The following is an 18990-nucleotide window of genomic DNA, read 5'->3' on the forward strand; positions in this document are numbered from 1 at the left end:
ATCAGCTAACAAATATGCACGATATATATGACTTCTCAATATTTGATCATGCAATTAAGCATTGCACCATGTCATGCAGTAGAAACCCATTCAAATTCAATAAGTATTGTGCATGATTACATTGCTTTGGAGTGTTTGGTGACCACCAAAATACATTGACTTTAATTAGTTCCAACGTTCTTGCTTGCTGCATGGAATTCTTATCATCATGTCAAGAAACTTAATCTCCTCCGATATTTCTAGTTGGAACATATCTCTTCTTCTTAGCCTCATCAAGATAACCATGCTAATAATTAAATAAATCATTAGTAATTATCTTAATTTTGTCTTTTCAACGGCTGCAATTTGATGGAATGGAGGTTCATAAACCGGGTGTAAACAACTTCTCTTGAGCTAGAGCTAGGATTTGATACAATTAGTGAATACAGAGTTGTTTTGATGAAATTAGTTCAAATTGATTTGGTAATATGGAAAAGTTGCGTGTTTCTAAGAAATGGTTATTGTTTTTGTTGCAGACTAAGAGGACAAAGAAGGCTGGAATCGTCGGAAAATATGGTACCGTCGAGATTCTCCATAATATATATATATATATAGTTTAAGAAATCTAAGCCCACCCAAAGTTTCAATCCTGGATCCGCCACTGTTATGGTGTTTAGTTGGAAGGATAGAAATACAAACTTTGTGAGCTACTCGAGCATCTTGCACAAGTTCTCTTGCACCTTTTAAATGAGTATGTTTTCTTATTTAGATTTATCCCTTTAAATATATGTGCTATGTACATTTTTTTTATAATAAGAACCAGTGCGGTTGCTTTTAAGTATTGATTAATGAAACTACGAAATACATGGCGACACATGGTGCATAAACCCCAAATTACAATGTGCATCAAGAGAACTTCCTGAGATAATAACAAGAGTCTCAACTAAAACAATGTATTATATCAAGCACCAACTAGCGAATAGTGCTTTATTGACCACTTCATTTACTTTAAAATTGTGGTGACATATCAAAAAAATAACTCTACTATGAAGAAGCCAAAAAGATCACTGCCGCCGCCTTTTGAAGAAAATAAACCCTAGCAAAGTCTAAGATTTTCTCCCTCTCTCTCACGGCTTGTCCGTTTTTATTGTGAACCGTTATTTATCTACCATGTACATTATTTAAAAATGAAGTAAGAAGATAAAAAATACTTGAAAGTTCTCTATAAGAAATTATTCTACGATAATCGTGTGATATGATTACGTAGATACATTATTTGTCCTAACTCTTCAACTATTAAACTATGATCAAAATTTTGACTTTAGTGCTCATATCAAGATATACTCTGTCATGGCAAAAACCCTTTGCTCGGTTTGATATGTTTGCTCGACTATGACCTTTCACAGGGTTGTATGGTCGTGGTTCCAAGTCTCAACACTGCATCACATTGTGTGTTTTGGTCATTTTTGTAAAGGGTTACAAAGCATTAACTCAATCAAGGACAAAAGGTGCTCCTTCACCAAACGCCCATCATTCAAGATTTGACCAAACACGTCAACGCGGTTGGCGGTGTCGTACTGTCGTTTGCCAAAAGGGCCGAAACGGTGTCGTTCAAAATAGATTTGGGAAACCGTCAAGTCCGTCCGGCCCCACTCACAACGCACAAGGCACGCAAGCAATAATATCAACGACAATCAACAATGTTTGTAGGGTGGCCCTTTAGTGATGGCGTTGACGGTCAACGTCCAGCGTGGTCTGCTCCAAAATAATCTCCCACGGAATCTCCGCCACCCACCACGTGTCTCGTTCCGATTGGACCTACCTCCACTCCTCTCCTCGTTTAAAGCCCCCCACCCCAATGCCCATTTTCCATTTTACGAGCCTAGATCTTCTTCTGCTTCGTCGTCGACCGAGACAGGTACGGACGCTGCAACTTCGCTTAGGGTTGCGCTAGGGTTTGATCCAGTTTTTTATTTTTTATTTTAAAATTTATTTTTTTCTTTCGGATTTCGCAGATCTGTTTCGCGTTTGGTGATGATTTGCGTTAGATCTAGGGTTTTGAATTGTTTTTTTTTTTTTAAATATTTTTTGGATGTGATTATCACTTGTATGTGTTCGTGATTCGATCTGATGGATTTAAGCTGTATGATAGTTAGATTTGGCTACTGGATTGATCCGATTTAGATTTATGACTGGAAAAATGTTGTTGAATCGGAAAAATGTAAGGGATAAGGAATCGAATAAAGCTTGGAATTTACTGTTTGGCTAAGTTGAGAGCAAGATTAGCAAGATTTTTGATCTAATCTGATCCTGATCTGTTTGATTGTGAAGAGAAAAAAAAATTAAAACTAGTAAAGGAACGAATCCAGCGGTTGGGATTGTATTGGAAATTGTTTTATATAAACAACTGGAACTAGCTCTCGAGTTTGTTTTTTTTTTTTTTTTTACAGATCTGAGCAATCATTTATACCCTCGGTGCTTGCTACTGTTGTATGTAACTGATATGCTTTATGATATGATGATTTGTTCCGTGGAATATGTGGTGATATTTGTGTGTGTAAATAGTGGCTTCAATTGATGATTGTTTAACACATTTCAGGTTTGAGAATTTTCTTAATACACTGCAAAGATGTCGCCAACTGATTCTACACGCGAGGAGAATGTTTACATGGCCAAGTTGGCTGAGCAAGCTGAGCGTTATGAGGAGATGGTTGAGTTTATGGAGAAGGTCGCAAAGACTGTTGATGTTGAGGAGCTAACTGTGGAGGAAAGAAACCTCCTCTCTGTTGCTTATAAGAATGTCATTGGAGCTAGGAGAGCTTCGTGGAGAATTATCTCTTCCATTGAGCAGAAGGAGGAGAGCAGGGGTAATGAAGATCACGTGTCAATCATCAAGGAGTACAGGAGCAAGATCGAGACTGAACTGAGCAAGATCTGTGATGGGATCTTGAACCTTCTCGAGTCCCACCTTATACCCTCAGCATCATCTGCTGAGTCCAAGGTGTTCTACCTCAAGATGAAAGGTGACTACCATAGGTACCTTGCTGAATTTAAGACTGGAGGTGAAAGAAAGGAAGCAGCTGAGAGCACATTGTTGGCTTACAAATCTGCTCAGGTTGGTGCTGAGCTTGTTTTGCTGCCACTCTTAGTTGTCTATTTGTGTTTGTGATGTTTCAGTGATCACTAACCTTGTTTCATTTCTTTGGTGTAGGACATTGCTCTGGCTGAGTTGGCTCCAACTCACCCAATAAGGCTGGGACTTGCTCTCAACTTCTCAGTGTTCTACTATGAAATCCTTAACTCACCAGACCGTGCTTGCAATCTGGCTAAACAGGTAGATGCACAAGGCTTTTATACTTGCTGTTTATCTGTTTATTTCATTGACATCCAAGTCCATAGTATTTGAGTAATTCTTTGAAGTTGGTTTATGACATGAATATTAATTCATTTGAATTGATTTCTAAAGCTTCAATACACTTAGTTGCTATAAATATCCATGTTTTATTTGTCTGCTCTGTGTGTTCCATTTATGAATGTCGTTTATTGGTTTTAGTGGAGCTGCTGTTTGCATGGTTTCTTGTTAGTTGGTCTTTAAGCATAAAAGAAGCTTGCTTTGGAGATTTTTTTTCCCTGAATAGTTTCTAATTCCTGACTTTGACTTTACAAATGCCTTTCTTTATTTTGATTAGTTTTAAATATTAGGGTGTTGATCTAGCTGGATAATTAACTTTTTTACACACTTTGATAAAGCTTTTGTTGCTTCCCTCACTTTTGAGAATATTTTTTTTTCCTTTTTTTTCTTTTTACACCTTTTAGAATAATCTTAGGTTGCATGTTATATCTGCATGTGAAGTCTATATATTATCCTCTCTCTGGTGGGTTTAGGGCATGAATTTGGTCATATGTTCTTTACTTTAAAAACAGTTGGTTCGTTATATGAACGTTTTTGTTAATACATCTTGCATATTTTGCATATATTCTTTTCAAAATTAACTTTACTCTTCTGGCTGGCTGATTAAACTTTTTAGCCTGACATTGTGAAATTAAATTTTGAATGGAATGCTTACTGTTTGCCTTTTATATTCATCTCTCAGGCTTTCGATGAGGCTATTTCTGAACTTGACACACTGGGTGAAGAATCATACAAGGACAGTACTTTGATCATGCAACTCCTCCGAGACAATCTGACACTGTGGACCTCTGACATCACGGTATCTTTCTCGCTTTGTCAAAACACACTGCATGCACAAATATGCTTCAATGCATCCATGTGTTCTGATGTTACCTATAAGTTTGGACACGAGACTATTACCGTATTTATGCATGTCCATTTATCCTGTATTGAAAGAACCTGTTCTTATACCAAAACTGAATTTTAATTATCTTTATGATTGGACACTACTTTTTTCTATTCTTTTTTATTTTGTAGTATTGGTATGCAATCTCATGTTCTAACATAAACATTACATTTTTGGTTTTTGTTGGCCAACTGTTTTTGTTCCTGTTATCTTAGGATGATGCTGGGGATGAAATCAAGGAAGCATCAAAGCGTGAATCAGGCGAAGCCCCCGCACAGTGATGAATTTGGATCTTAGGATATGTGCTATGTGTACCTTTATCTTCAGACCTTTGTAATAGATGCCATGTGGTTGTAGCAGGATTTCTCTATGAACTTGACGATCTCGAGTGCGTCAGCACTTAGAGTTGGAATATTCCAACAGATCGTAAAATTGCTTTTATAATTGGCGAGAAGAATTTGGTTCAGTGCTTTGATTGCTCTGCTATATGATTTAGTGTTAAAAAATTAGTGGTTTATGATGTCCTTTTCGATGTTCAACTGTTCTGATTGTTATCCAGATTTGCATTGTTGGTGTGCTTTCTATTTTCTTCTTCCTTTATGATGTGGCAACGTTGAATCCCACCTGTTTGTGTACGATGGTTAACCCTCATTGTTCTGTCTCTCACAGATATCATTCTTCAACTAGACCTCATTCAAAGGCAGTTGATGTTTACGTTGCCTATTATTGTTGAAGTGAAGTTGATGTATTGAAATTGAGTCAAAACTCAAAAGTACACTAGGTGTCATATAAAGTTAAGTATTGCTTTCAGTTTCCTATCCGCCATGCATTAGCTTTGCCTCTTTTGCATAGCTTCTATTGCTGCGGATGTCCCTCTAGCCATTGAGGGACGCAAACACACGCATGTCTCGTCATCTTGTTTACTTCTTTCTCAATCTGTTGCCCTGAGTCACCTTGTTTGCTTGGTATTTGGTTCTGGCTCTTGTTCACTCTGTCGCCATGTGTACTTTATCATTTGCCTCTCGTCAATTTTTCTGGAGGAATTAGAGCATTTCCAATCGCACCACCTTCATAGCCTCTCCTACTCATCTGCATGTGACACGTACTCTCTTCTGTGACATGGTATAATGAGAAAATAAGGATTTGCGTGTATAAAGCAAACTATTAGGCCCCGTTTGGGATTGCTTCGCTTTTAAAAAAATCAGTTTTTGTTCAAAATTTCAGATTTTATTGTGTTTGGTAAATAAATAAAAAACAGCTTTAATTGAAAGCTATAGGTCACTGGCAGTAGATTTTAGAAGCAGCCTATAAGTTGCTTTTAGAAGCTGCTGTGGATCAAAACACACTCTGCAGTTGTTTTATGTATTGGCAGCACTTTTAAAAATATTATTTATCAAACACGAAACTGTTTTAATTCACAGCTGATTATTCTCACAACACATCAGCAACAGTTTTTTTTTTTTAAAGTCACAGCAATCTCAAACTAGCCCTTAATCATTGCACCAAGATAAGAGACTCAGTTGGACCCCTTCCAATTAAATATATATATATATATATATATATATATATATATATATATATATATATATATATATATATAAGCAATTAAAAATGCATTGCACTAACCAATTCCTACTATCCATTTCAGCAAGTATATGATATCTTGAATGGCGAATATTCATTATTAAATTACGTACATTTTATAAAAAAATGCTCTCTCTTTCTCTTTCTCTCTTGAGAGAAACCCCAAGGCTGCAACCGGCCTTGAATGGCGGCGGCGGCGCTGCAAATTTCCTGACTCTCGACAGAGAGGTTTCCCGGCTACGTAGTGGCTCGGTAATTTGGATTTGGAAGGGGGGCGGCGCTTCTCTTTCTTCTCCCCTACTTGGCTGCGACGACGATTGTCTCCGACAGTGTCCCAAGATGTTAAGTTTGGATCTGGTTTGCCCCCTTGATGGTTGCGAAGATGCGGGAATTCTCGCCTTTAATCTCGTTGGTGTTGGGCGATGTCGGAGGGGAACTCGTTGATGGCTGGGTTGCTCAAGTCTATCTGGGTTCAGATCCGATCGGGGGCACTTGGGAGGTGATGGTTTGCTGGGATCGAACAGGCGTTGACGGCGTGGTGCGTTGTTTCGGTGGTTGGGTTGGATCGGGTTCGGCCTTAGGCCGAAGAACTGTAGCGGACACGGCTGTGTTCGTACGTCTTCGTGGTTTGGAGAACGAAGATGATGGAGTGGCTGCCTGGATGACGAGTGTCGGCGGCGACCCGACGGGTGGTTTTTGGCTGGAAAGATGCATGTGGGCTCAATAGGTTAGGGCTTTGGTTTACCCTACTCTTTGGGCCTGCATGTGGAGTGGCTGGGCTTCTTGGGCCTTGAATTGGTCTGTGGGCTGGCTTACCCTTGTGCTATGGGGCTGGGTCTCCTTGTGCTATGGGTCTCCATGGTCTCCTTATATGACATATTCTATTTTTTTTCTTTCAATTTCAATGTTCGTCTATTTCAATCTATATAAAAAGATTAGTAAGTTAACAACTATGAGCAATGAAGAAAATATTGATTTTTTTTTCGTGTTTTAATTTTTTACTTTTAGTGTTCATAAAGAATATTGCAATTATTCAAAAAAAAAAAAAAAGAATATTGCAAAGATTTTGATGAAGTTAACACTAATGGTTTTGTGAATTGAATAATGAATTAACCATGAGGAGAGAATAAAAAGACAAAAAAAAAAGTAATAAATTTAAATTTGGGCGGAGAAGAAAAAGATTAATGTTATCCAATGAGAAATTAAGTAGTATTTGTATTTTATTAACTAATTATGTATTTAGTTTTCTTTACAAATTTAAATTTTAGAAAATTAATGTACTTATTAGTCATTTTGCATTTGAGTAATATAGTCTTTCAATAATTCAAATGTTTGTAGAGTGAACTAAGAAAATAGTAAGGTAACAATAACTGCACCCAAACTAAAATCGTCGCCACAACTCCATTAACCACAAGCCACAACCCCGTAAACTTTTATTGGCGCGTCAAACTTTTCCCACTACGACGCCGTCTTGCCCACTTGGAGTTTGTGCGCATCCTGTTCCAACCCAAATCGGTGCTAGCAGCTCTGCCTATATATATAATAAACTCTCAGTGCTCCACAACTCTATTACCCCTGCTTCTACTATTCCATCACTCTTCCCATGGTATCCGATACCGCCATTATCACCTGGTACCTTCTCCTTCCTCCTCTACCCCTCCTTCACTCGCTATTTACTTGCCTTGCCACTCCACGCGTTTCGTTTTTTGTCTCAGGGGTTCCGGAGAAGATGGCCAATTGGGAATCGGGAGCAACGAGGAGAAGGACCTTGTGTGCGTTGTCACCGCCCTAGAGTCCCGGACTGTTCGCTCCGTTGTCGCCGGTAGCAGAAACTCTCTCGCCATTTGTGAAGATGGCAAGGTGGGTCCCCTCTCCCTTCTGGCTCCTCTCTTTTTTCTGTTTTCATTTGTCTCTTTTTTTCTGGTTACCTGAGAGTTTGGAGGTTTTTGTGTGTTTGTTTTGTGGTGAAATTATAGCTGTTTACATGGGGTTGGAATCAGAGAGGGACTTTGGGGCACCCTCCCGAGAGCAAAACTGAGAACGTTCCTAGCCAAGTTAAAGCTCTTGCCAGTGTTAAAATCGTTCAGGTAAATTTGTTTTAACCATGCTTAGAAAGTAGGGATTGCATTGATTGTTTTGTGTGATTCTCATAGAGGCTTTTCTTTTGGAATATAGGCTGCTATTGGTGGATGGCATTGTTTGGCTGTTGATGATCAAGGCCGCGCTTATGCCTGGGGTAACAGCTCTTTCATACTATTGTTTTTTTTTTTCGTTATTTTTGAATTTGAAGATATAAGAACTAGTGTAACTCCTTTAGCCAGTTGTAGTTTTCTCCTTTGCTGCCGAGAATAGAGAAACCCTTATGTTTTTATTGAGGTTATATATACCATTTTGAGGGAACAAGAGTTGTTTGGTGCAGGTGGAAATGAGTATGGACAGTGTGGTGAAGAACCTGAGCGTGACACTGGTAAACCTTTGAAAAGGGACATAGTGATTCCTCAGCGCTGTGCTCCCAAACTTGTAGTTCGCCAGGTGAGTTGCTAATGCGAATTTTTTGGTTCAGTGCATGATACAAACTGTTGGGTGTGCATCAGCATTGAATTTAGTTGCATTCTCTCAGCAGAATATTCTCCTTTCCCACGCACTTGGTAGTATTCTCCCCAACTGTTGTTGTCTGATCATTGAGTTGTGGCAATGGATTTCAAAAACCACTTTGAAATGAAAGATCAGATGAAGCCAGTGATTTGTTCTGATGTAACTATAGAAACGATGAGCATACACTATTAGCTTACAATTTTTAAGAGTATTAGATTATATGGTTATTATTACTCATTTGGAGCTTATATATTTTGTCCAAGGAAGTCAGTATCAAGTGGCATCTCTCCGTATTTGATATGTCTACTTTCACATCACAGGTAGCTGCTGGGGGCACTCACTCTGTGGTGCTTACACGTGAAGGGCATGTATGGACATGGGGTCAACCATGGCCTCCAGGAGACATGTATGGTGCCCTTAGACTTAACTTTGTCACTTGTTTCTAAGCATCTTTTTTACATAGCATAATGTCTATATCAAGCATCTTTCTTACATCACATAATGTACTGTACCAACCCTTTTCATAGTTATACTACCAACCTGCATGCAATTGAGAACTCATTGGACTATTATCAGTACCATCATCCGTAATTTTTCTTCTGATTTTCAGAAAACAAATTTCAACACCTGTACGAGTACAAGGTCTTGATGCGGTGAAGCTCATTGCAGTAGGAGCATTTCATAATTTGGCTCTCCAAGAGGATGGCACTTTATGGGCATGGGGTAACAACGAATATGGACAGCTTGGAACAGGGGATACGCAGCCAAGATCACAACCCATTCCTGTCCACGGACTTTCTGGTCTTACTTTGGTTTGTATTGCAGTCTCCTATTGGTTTTCTTTCATCTCTTTTAGTCGTTTATGCTTACCAGGTAACACAACTGTTTGATTATCAAAATTTCTTTTATTGTGCACCTTCTGGAATATGCTATTCACAGATGTGTGGTGTTCTCCTGACCTAGATTTCATCATAACTGTGTCATCTTCTGAAGCAGTTTTGAAGTCTTGGTAGTCTATATTGTCCCTATATGGAACAATTTCTACAGCAACTACAAATTAGCAGCAGGTGCTGAATTGGGGGGGAAAGGGCACTGTAGTCATTAGTCAGGGTGGGATGTTGATAGAGCGGCAACTACATAAGCAGTAGCCCACTGGGGCATCTGTACCTTGGCCTTCATATAGTACATAACAAAGTGGCTTAAGATTTGAAACATTTCTACCACATACTCAGGGTTGAATTCTTGAAGCAATGAAATTGTTGCTCTTACGCTTCTGTAGCAGTTAAATATTAGAATGAGTCAACAGAATTAATCTTCTTTCAAGTTTATGTTTAATCCTTGGAATGTTTGCTGGTCAAATTAGGGTTCAGAGAATGTAAGTGTCAAAGATCAACCAACTCCATCCTGTCACTTTTATGCATAGATTCTTGCAATACAATACTGATGATGTAACTAAATTACTTAATAATACATTAATACCTATTTATACAGTGAAAGAAAAAAATTGGGAAATATCTTTATGAGATTTGTTATTAGGTAGAAACCCGGAAGCCTCTCCTCACTCTAGCCTGTCTTGTGGTGCTAATTTTGTCTTGCTTGTTTGTGATTTTCTTCTCCTCACGTAGCCAGGAGATAATGATACAATGGCCTCTGGCTTTTATGTTTATGACTTTATCAACTGCTCATAACAAGATGGTTATTCATGACTCATGTGATATGATTTATTAATCTTTTGTGCCGCCACTATAGGTGGATATTGCTGCTGGAGGATGGCATTCTACTGCACTAACAGATGATGGAGAGGTGATGATTACTCTCACTTTACTAAATATTAGCTATGAGGTTTTTCATTTGCATGAGTGTAATCTATTGGATGCTGTTATTAGTCTAAAGGTGGTTAGTCTTACACTATAGCTTCAGATGCATAGGTATTGAGATCATAGCTGTTTACGGTTTTTTTTTTTTTTTTTTTTTTTTTAATTAGATGATGCGTCAATCACTATCTGAGATAAATTTTCGATAATTTAAATATCCTGTATTGTTAACTTTCTATGTACCTGGGCTAACAGAACCTTATTTCCTTGCCTATATTATTATATTGCAGGTGTATGGATGGGGCCGAGGGGAACATGGTAGACTTGGTTTCGGCGATAATGATAAGAGCAGTAAAATGGTCCCGCAAAAGGTTCATCTTTTAGCTGGGGAGGATATCGTTCAGGTACCAATTATATTGTTTTCCTTGCAAATCCTCTGATAGCTTTGCTTAGTTGGAACTTAGAATACATGGAAACCTATTTGAGTATATAAAGTCAGTGCAGTGACTGACACGTCAGGAGAGGTGGGTTCTGGACTAGTTCTAAATTCTAACAATGCTTTTGTGGTCGATGGTGATAGACAGCAAATGATGTTAGGATTTCAGATATATTTTCTAATAAAGTTCTTATTCTGTTTTTTCGTAAGACCAGAAAGGGGTTTCATGTATTCTGATTTGGGAATTCCAAATCGACTAATTAAAGATGTTAGCTGTTTCTCCATATCAGTTTTGGTAGAATGGGTGAAAAAGAGGAAAGAGATCATCTTAGTGTGCTAGCCTAAGACATTATTTCATGATTTGAATCTCATTTTTGGCACTATGCCTTATAGTCTTAGTCAGAACATCTGTCAACGTTTCCTACCATTTGAAATAGACAATGATACACTTGGCTTCTTCATCATTTGATTGAATGGTCTATGAACGACACGTTGTCTTTTGCCTATTGTCAATTGTTTCTCTTGTTTTGACTGCTCTGAAGTTCCTGCACGCTGTAGTAGTAATCTCAACTACTTTAACAGCTTGAGTAACTCTTGCTTAATTGTGATATAGGTGTCTTGTGGAGGCACTCACTCTGCTGCATTAACACGTGATGGGCGCATTTTCTCGGTAAGAAACTCTTACTGCCGTCATTAAGCTGAAAAATGCAAGTTCCCAGAATATCAATAACACTATTGAAAGACCTCTGTTCGACCTAGTTGGTCGGTGTCTCTTTCTGGTCTTCAAAATTTTAAATTTTCTTTTACATTATGTTTGATTCCGAAATCAACTGCATATGTTTATATTGACAGTATGGTCGAGGTGACCATGGACGTCTCGGATATGGATGGAAGGTAACAACTGGTCAACCGATGGAAGTCCCCATCAAACTCCCTCCCAAAAATGTCAGTGACACTGAAGCCCAGGGACATTGGATTGCCAAACTTATTGCCTCTGGAGGTCGCCATACTCTGGCAATAGTCGAATGGAAATTAGATGAATCAACTGAATCATAATGGTGACGAGTTCATTTTTCAGTACCTAGAATAATTGATGTTTGGTTCTGCATAACAGTACTATTTAAGATGAAATAGTAAGCATATGAGGAATGATAGTTAACTTTACTAGATCTAAAAGGGAGTGAATAGATTGATCAGTCTCCAATTTTATGTTGAAAACTTCGGGTTAACAGTTATTGTTGCTGCCATCGTTTGTTTATGGAGTTTGGTTTTATAACATTCTGCAATTTACCCAACATTTCTTTATATTGCTGCCTTCATTTTGTGTGTGTGTTTTTTTTTTCTTTTAGTTGGGTGGATCATCATTGGTATCTGTTTGATGCTACGGCAAGCGAAATGTACATTGAAAATTTTACAAGTTCCTTGAAACTGATACACAAAACAAAGCGTGGCTATCAGCTAAGAGATAACTAAACACTTGGTAGTGAGAGGCACAGAACTCAGACAACAGTTGGTCCATATCTCCTCTTGAACAGCCCAGCATTCAGTAGCACCAAGTACAGCAATTGACTTAGTAGGGATATTGCAATTAAAAGTTCCAATGTTTGCTGAAAAATTACAAGAGTATAGTTTGTTTACTGTTCAGTTTTGCTTCAAACAACTAATTATAAGTAAGCTAGATCTTGCTTAAAATTCTCTTACCAATCGTCTTCCTCTGTGTCCCCCTAATATGACCTCCTTACATACAAAACTGCATCCAAGACAATCACCCAAGGTGGTAAATGAAAAGATTAGCAAACACCGACTACAGTTTAGGTCCAGTATTTTGAATCCGTTTTAGTTTAGAGTAAATTACCCGAAAGCCAGGGCTATCATAGCCCAGGAAATAATGGCTATAGAAGCTGCAGCAGCATGACTTTCGTGCTGCCATGCTTGCAGATGCATCATCCCTATAATTACAGAGCAAGCACCAAACGCTCCGGCAATTAGAGCAAAGATTAACATAAAGTTAGTCGATGTATTCCCTCCCAAATCTGCATAAGTATCACTTCTCAAAGCTCAAAACAGTAAAACTATGTAACGTACTAAACAAATGCAGAGGAACGTACGTGGGTGATTTTGTTCGCCGTCGATGTACTTATCAAGTGACCAACCAGCCAATCCAACCACGATCAGATGAACCACCAGGTTGACTGCTAAAATAGGAGCCATGAAGCTTCTTCCAACTCTCCCAAGCGCCATTGTTAAAAAGCTTAAGAACACAAGCTACAGTTCAAATCTCAACGCAGGGCGGAAGGGACTCACCGAGGTTTATAGTTATAAGTGGGTGATTCATGTTGATGGAGAAAAGGACACAGAGCTCTGGTTACGTGGTTTCTTGTTAGGACCTCGCCTACAAACGTGTCACTCTTAAGGGCATGGTGCCTTTAAAGTGAAGATAAACCCTGAAAACGGACTTCTTGGAGTCCACTTGGATTAATGAAATTACGAGAGTTTATTTGAAAAAGTCCAACGACACGGCTAACCTTAATTCTTCAACCTAAGGAGGCCAATTCAGACCAAAGAAAAAACCCAAGGAGGCCAATTCTCTCTTCTATGAGCTTATCAACAGTACCACCCTAACTTTATGCCCATTTTGCCCTTGCATTCTCAGGGTCTTCAAGGTTAATGCACTTGCAGGATTTACCGTTTTGCCCTCCATCATCATCCTAACTTTCTTGACGCTGCTCTTGATTCTCAGGGCTTTCAAGGTTAATGCGGCTGTTAAAACTTAAAACCAGAGTACCAAATCCTATGCCCTATTCAGACTATAATTACCTGGCTATATTCTTAACCAAAGTCCACGGTTTCAAACTAGCATTTATTCGGAGAGAACCGGATGAGCATGTTTTCTAAATCGAAGCTGACACATGGCCAAACTAACAACTCTTGTTATATTTTCTCTGGTTTTTACTTCTAAAATTCAAAAGACGTTTTTCTCTATTCACTAGAATCACTAGCTGCCTAAAGGTCCGGTGTATCAAATTGCATAGAATTCAGAACAAACCGATAATGGGTGGCAAATCCGGCCACCATGGTTTGTGAAATACTACGGACATTCTCGAGAAGACAAGGAATTCAATTCACCTAATATTGATGGTATATCAACACATTAGTGGTAGAGAATTAACATGTTATTGTAATGAAATCGGTCTACTAGCTTGCAATTATGAAAATTAATGAATTATTGTACAAACAATTATTTAGAGTCTCTTTAGGTACAATAATGTATAAACATCAACAATTCAACATAGATTACAAATTCAATTACAATGGCCAAGCCTTATTCGTTAAGGTTGAAAGAAAATGAAAGGCAATTACCAAATAATAAAATGAAACATGCATAACAGGTGACATCCAACATTAACTGGGATGATGGTATTGCAGGATTGTGTATATGGTTCCTAAGAAGGTGAGGACCGTGAGGACAAAAGCTGCAAAAAAGGAGATTGTAGCCCATGGTGTGCCAAAATAATCACGTCTCAATTTCTCTCTCCACCTGTTCCATGGTACTTTGTAATATTGTTGCACCTCTCCGCAGAGTCCCAAGTAGTAGAACTCAGAGAGTGTGGCGTCATGGTATAGCTCGTTGAAGAACTTCGAAGCATCATCAGCACTCAACAAGGTGCCTATTATATCTTTCTCACATAGAAGATCCACATCCTGGCTCGTATCGATGAGGTTATCCATCAAAAACGCGTAGGATGTTATCTTATGGAAGCAACTGTGATAGCACTGCTCGTAGGCCATAAGGTTCCTGAACAAAGGACCTGTCCTCTCATCGATAGCCAAATGAGGAATGGTGAATACGCCATTTTTGAACGTTATGTTCAATATGCAACCTGGGCGGCTCTTTACCTTTTCAAACTTAACGCCTGCCTCTGAAAGAGCAGTAGCACTAGGTATCCTCTGCGGCAAGTGGCGGATCAACTTAAATGTGTCGCTTGTACTCGCCTCCGTCTGAGGACTTGGGTCTTCTAGTCCTTCAACGAGGGAAATTCTAATCAGATAAAGTATATGAAGAATTTTATCATCAGACTCGGGATTGAGGTAGCTGAAAATGTTAGGATCAGCCACTGAATTTTTGAAGAAGTCGATGACCAATTTACTGAGGGAATTACGGTGACCAGTCAGACCACCCTCAATTAGGTCATAGAAAAACTCGAGCACAAACCAAGGCAGCTGATTTTCGAGTAACAGAATATCATGGTATAGATATTCGAGCATACAAGGCACGTTGAAAATGGGGTCGTCCTCATCTTGTCTGTCTACAAAAGATTTCTTCCGAAATAATTCTATCAAGAAACAACCATCGAGTATAAGCATCTTGATAAAGTCACTTTGGTCAAGATGAAAGCATGGTTCATAATAACCTCGGGCTTTTTTTTCCTGTTCCTTGATGCTTTCGATCAAGCTATCCAAGGTTATTGTTTCCTTACGCCAGAGAAGACAGTTTAAATACCATTTTTTCACATTTTCGACGAGTTGAAATTTTTCAGCACCTCTGTGAAATGGTCCGATTGAGACTATGTTAGGTTTGTATGCCTCCTCTTTTTGTCCTCGTAGCACCTCGGGAACTTTGAGGATGCAACATGTAGCAGGCAAAGGTGATTTGGCGTTCAAAACCTCTGTATTGAAGGTTGTTTTCCAATGTTCAACAGTCATACCTCTATGTTCTAGATGAACTTGAACGCTTTCATCCACTTCACCCCTTTCTATATCACTGCTACCTCCCATGCCTTTGTATTGGATCTGATCTAAGTTGCTCATATTATGCTGAAAAAACAAGTTTTCTTGAGTTATTATGATTTGTAAGGAATTCATCCATGGTTTTCCAACTTTTAATTACAATGAAATTTATAAATTTTGACTTTTTATCAAATGATAAGTACAATTCAACAATTTTACTGAGATTAATACAATCTAAATAAGCTATCACAATAAATATGAAGTGTTGCAGAGAAAAATTAGGGCTCCTTTGGATTGTTTCCATTTCGTTAAAAAATTTCATAATTGTTTCCTCCGGTGGTTGCATCGGGGAGTCGACGCTGATGGGGTGTGAGAGTCGGTCAGTCTTCTGGTGAGGGGAGGCTGAATTTGTTGGTGGTTTGATGTGCGGTGGTGATGATCGTGGTGGGGTGGCACCGCGCATCTGAAGTTGGGTTTTCTGGGACTCCCACACTTGTATTGACACATTAATAAATAAGACTGGGAGGTTGGTTTTAGACTTTTAGAGACTTACTACACTGGGGTCGTGTCGTCTTCTATACCCGATTTTCCTACGGGTAATGGGGGGTTGGTTTTAGAGACTACAGTGGGCTTGTTGGGCCACTGGGTGTCAACTAGGGTTTTCAGATCTGGGCCTGTTGGGCTCCTCATTTGTGGGCTTGGGTCTTGTGGGCTCGTAGAATGTTTAGCTTTTTAATTTTTATTTTAATTTTGGATCCATCTTTTATCACAAAAGGATGATGGCCTATTTTGTTTTTTCTGTTTTTTTTTTAAATGGGAAATGTCAACAAGATACTAGTGACTTTGTGGTTAGTTTATTTGTTCTTTAAATTATTTAATTTCTTGCTTTTGTGCTTAACTAAAATAGGTAGATGTGTTAGGGGTGTGCTTAGTATTATGCTCGTGTAAGGCTAGTGTTGCATGTATACTGTAATGAATTTTACTGATGGTGCGGCCATTTGAGCAAGTCATTATTGTACAACTTGCTGAAATGCGTAATGGATCACCTTTTCAACTAAACAAAAGGTTTTTTAATCAAAAAATGAATCACAAAGAGTTAACAAAATTAAAGACAGATAGAGGGGGAATATTTAAAAATTTGAGGATTTCTACTATTTTTCACTAATATACAACCTAATTTAAAAACTTCAACTATTGATCCTTTAGATACCTATGCAAGAGTTGTGTCCAAAAAAATCAACCAATTCATAATCATTTGGTCATTGAAAATATATACACAAATGTAATATGTTAGATAAAATTAGAACGAATATTGTGCTAATCAAATAGTTAAATGTTTTTTGATTTGGCTAATTTTTTGTAGGGAGCATGTGTATATGTAACTAGAGAATGGGTGGTTTAAATTATTAAACTACATGCTAAAAATAAAAACATCCTCAAATTTCAAGTTTAAGGACCTAATAAGGATCCTTTTTTTTTTTTTTTTTTTACCAAAAAAAGGATTGCTTGTGCAACCCACTTTGTGATTATCGGTATCTCAACCATTCAGTTTTTAAGTTTTCATGAGTAGATCACTTCTACAAATTTTTAGCCAAATCGGTAATCATTAAGATATTCACAATCACAATTTACCATTATGAACATGAATGGTTCAAGTTGGATAGATTTGGTTGATCCATTGATTTGATCTAGTTCGACACCTTAACAATACCAATGTGGCTAAAATTTTACAGAAATGATCTACTCATGGATACCTAAAAACTGAAAGATCGAGATATCAATATATGATCGAAAAATAGACCTCACAAATGATCTTTTTTTTTGCCAAAAAGAAAAAGAAAAAGAATCCTATAAGAGCCATGTGTGTGTGTGTGTGTGGGTGTGCGTAGATGTGTGTGTGTATTTTAGAATGGAGAACAATATTATTTACAGGACTATTTTTAAATTTTATAGCTTTTAAGTTTTTAATTATAGGAGAAATGTATGGTTGGTAACACAATAGTCAACAAGGCACATTACAAACTTGCCCATCAAGGTTAAAGTCATGCATGCGGCATGCCGTTAAATTTAGGTAATCAAAATCTCATTAATCTGTTCATCATAGTATTTTTTTTTTTTTTTGAATCGGCCCGAGGGGCAATAATATCATTCAACCTGTTCATCATAGTATAGATAGACTAATTGCAGAAATAATAGTTGAAATAGAAATGGGAAGATAAACATGTACCTGAAAATCAGACAAGTTGCAAGATCATTCATCAGCAATAAAAGAGGCATGCCATCAATAGAAGAAGATAAGACTCTTTTACTGTAGAAGAATGAATGTGATTAGGTACTATATAGAACTATATATAGGGGTGTCTTTCTAATGAGGACTATTTGAAGACTTTTGTGTTAGACTTACTTTTCAATCACATTTTTGCAAATCAAGCATAGATGTTTAGATATTTATGTGTAGATCATTTATGCAATTTTTTCAACTAAATTGAACATGAATAGTTCATGTTTGACATATTTGGTTCGTTCATTGATTTGATCTAGTTTGATACCTTCACTATTAGCAATTTGGAAGAAAATTTTCAGAATTGATCTACTCATGCATACATAAACATCTAACGATTGATTTGTCATAATGTAATTGAAAAATGGGTCTCACAAACCATTAATTAGAAAGTCCTCAACTAATCCTCATTTTAGTGGACCTCATTAGAATTACTTCATGTAGGGGAAAACTTCTCTAAAACATAATCTTCAAACACACACAAAGCAAAAGTGCACTATAATATTCTTAACATTTAATTGCACAAGAAAGCACATAACATATTTCTTTCTCAATCCAGAAGCAAAGAAATTCCAACTCTTTCGAAGATATGTAAAAGAAAGAAAAAAAAAAAGTGCAGCACATGAATTGTACGTACGTGGTCTATACATTACCAACTCCACTGGAGATGTTAACAAAAAGAAGAAGATGTGCTATATTGGAGAAGGATTCAGAGCATCGACGTGCACTTGTACTGACACGAATGAATGGCTAGATAACATTAAATACACTTTTTGGATATTATATATCAATGGTTGAGATTATCTAATAAGTGTTGGATCACATACATAGGTGGTGCATAGAAGAATTTCCAATACTTGTATGCCTTAATGAAGCCCGCGACGGAGAGAGAAACATCAAAATAAAAAGTGAAGAGTTAAATAAACTCTTGGGTACTTGCATGTTGCACGGGAGAGCTTTTAGTGTATTCAAAAGTCGCAAGTGAATTTTTATTACTTATTGCATTGCTTGAATTCCAATCATTTTGAAAATATTAGTTTGTTTATTTGTTTAATGGCTAGTTTGGAATTGCTGTGACTTTTAAAAAAAAAAATTGTTGCTGTTGTGTGATAAGAATAATCAGCTGTGAATTAAAATGGTTTTATATTTGGTAAATAATATTTCTAAAAGTGCTATTAATACATAAAATAATTAACTTGCCCAGTACCATTTAGTATAATGGCATAAGTCTTCCATTTGTAAGTGAGAGGTCGTGAGTTTGACTCACAATAGGCT

The 18990-nt window shown here is 37.6% G+C and overlaps 4 protein-coding genes across 4 annotated transcripts; 2 read left to right on the forward strand and 2 right to left on the reverse strand.

Annotated features, from left to right (window-relative positions):
• The first annotated feature begins 1741 nt into the window (after positions 1-1741).
• On the forward strand, positions 1742-4859 carry LOC133726169 (14-3-3-like protein A). The gene is made up of 5 exons (XM_062153667.1): positions 1742-1897; positions 2579-3094; positions 3191-3313; positions 4074-4190; positions 4493-4859. Exons 2-5 carry the CDS (start codon positions 2609-2611, stop codon positions 4556-4558), a joined length of 792 nt encoding a protein of 263 aa, XP_062009651.1. The 5' UTR covers positions 1742-1897; positions 2579-2608; the 3' UTR covers positions 4559-4859.
• Positions 4860-7339: 2480 nt separating this feature from the next.
• LOC133726170 (uncharacterized) lies at positions 7340-12011 on the forward strand. The gene is made up of 11 exons (XM_062153668.1): positions 7340-7493; positions 7577-7721; positions 7838-7948; positions 8037-8097; positions 8281-8393; positions 8777-8862; positions 9067-9268; positions 10206-10259; positions 10561-10674; positions 11320-11376; positions 11559-12011. The coding sequence occupies exons 1-11, from the start codon at positions 7465-7467 to the stop codon at positions 11760-11762; spliced, it is 1176 nt and encodes a 391-aa protein (XP_062009652.1). The 5' UTR covers positions 7340-7464; the 3' UTR covers positions 11763-12011.
• Positions 12012-12139: 128 nt separating this feature from the next.
• Positions 12140-13000, reverse strand: LOC133726171 (membrane protein PM19L-like). Its single transcript, XM_062153669.1, has 4 exons — positions 12815-13000; positions 12562-12739; positions 12408-12456; positions 12140-12313 (listed from the first exon to the last, which is right to left on the reverse strand). The coding sequence occupies exons 1-4, from the start codon at positions 12945-12947 to the stop codon at positions 12206-12208; spliced, it is 468 nt and encodes a 155-aa protein (XP_062009653.1). The 5' UTR covers positions 12948-13000; the 3' UTR covers positions 12140-12205.
• A 1108-nt stretch (positions 13001-14108) lies between these two features.
• On the reverse strand, positions 14109-15482 carry LOC133733159 (UPF0481 protein At3g47200-like). The gene has a single exon (XM_062160772.1). It carries the CDS (start codon positions 15480-15482, stop codon positions 14109-14111), a length of 1374 nt encoding a protein of 457 aa, XP_062016756.1.
• Between the last annotated feature and the right edge of the window lie 3508 nt (positions 15483-18990).

This window comes from Rosa rugosa, chromosome 1 (assembly GCF_958449725.1).
Source record: "Rosa rugosa chromosome 1, drRosRugo1.1, whole genome shotgun sequence".
Taxonomy (NCBI): Eukaryota; Viridiplantae; Streptophyta; class Magnoliopsida; order Rosales; family Rosaceae; genus Rosa; species Rosa rugosa.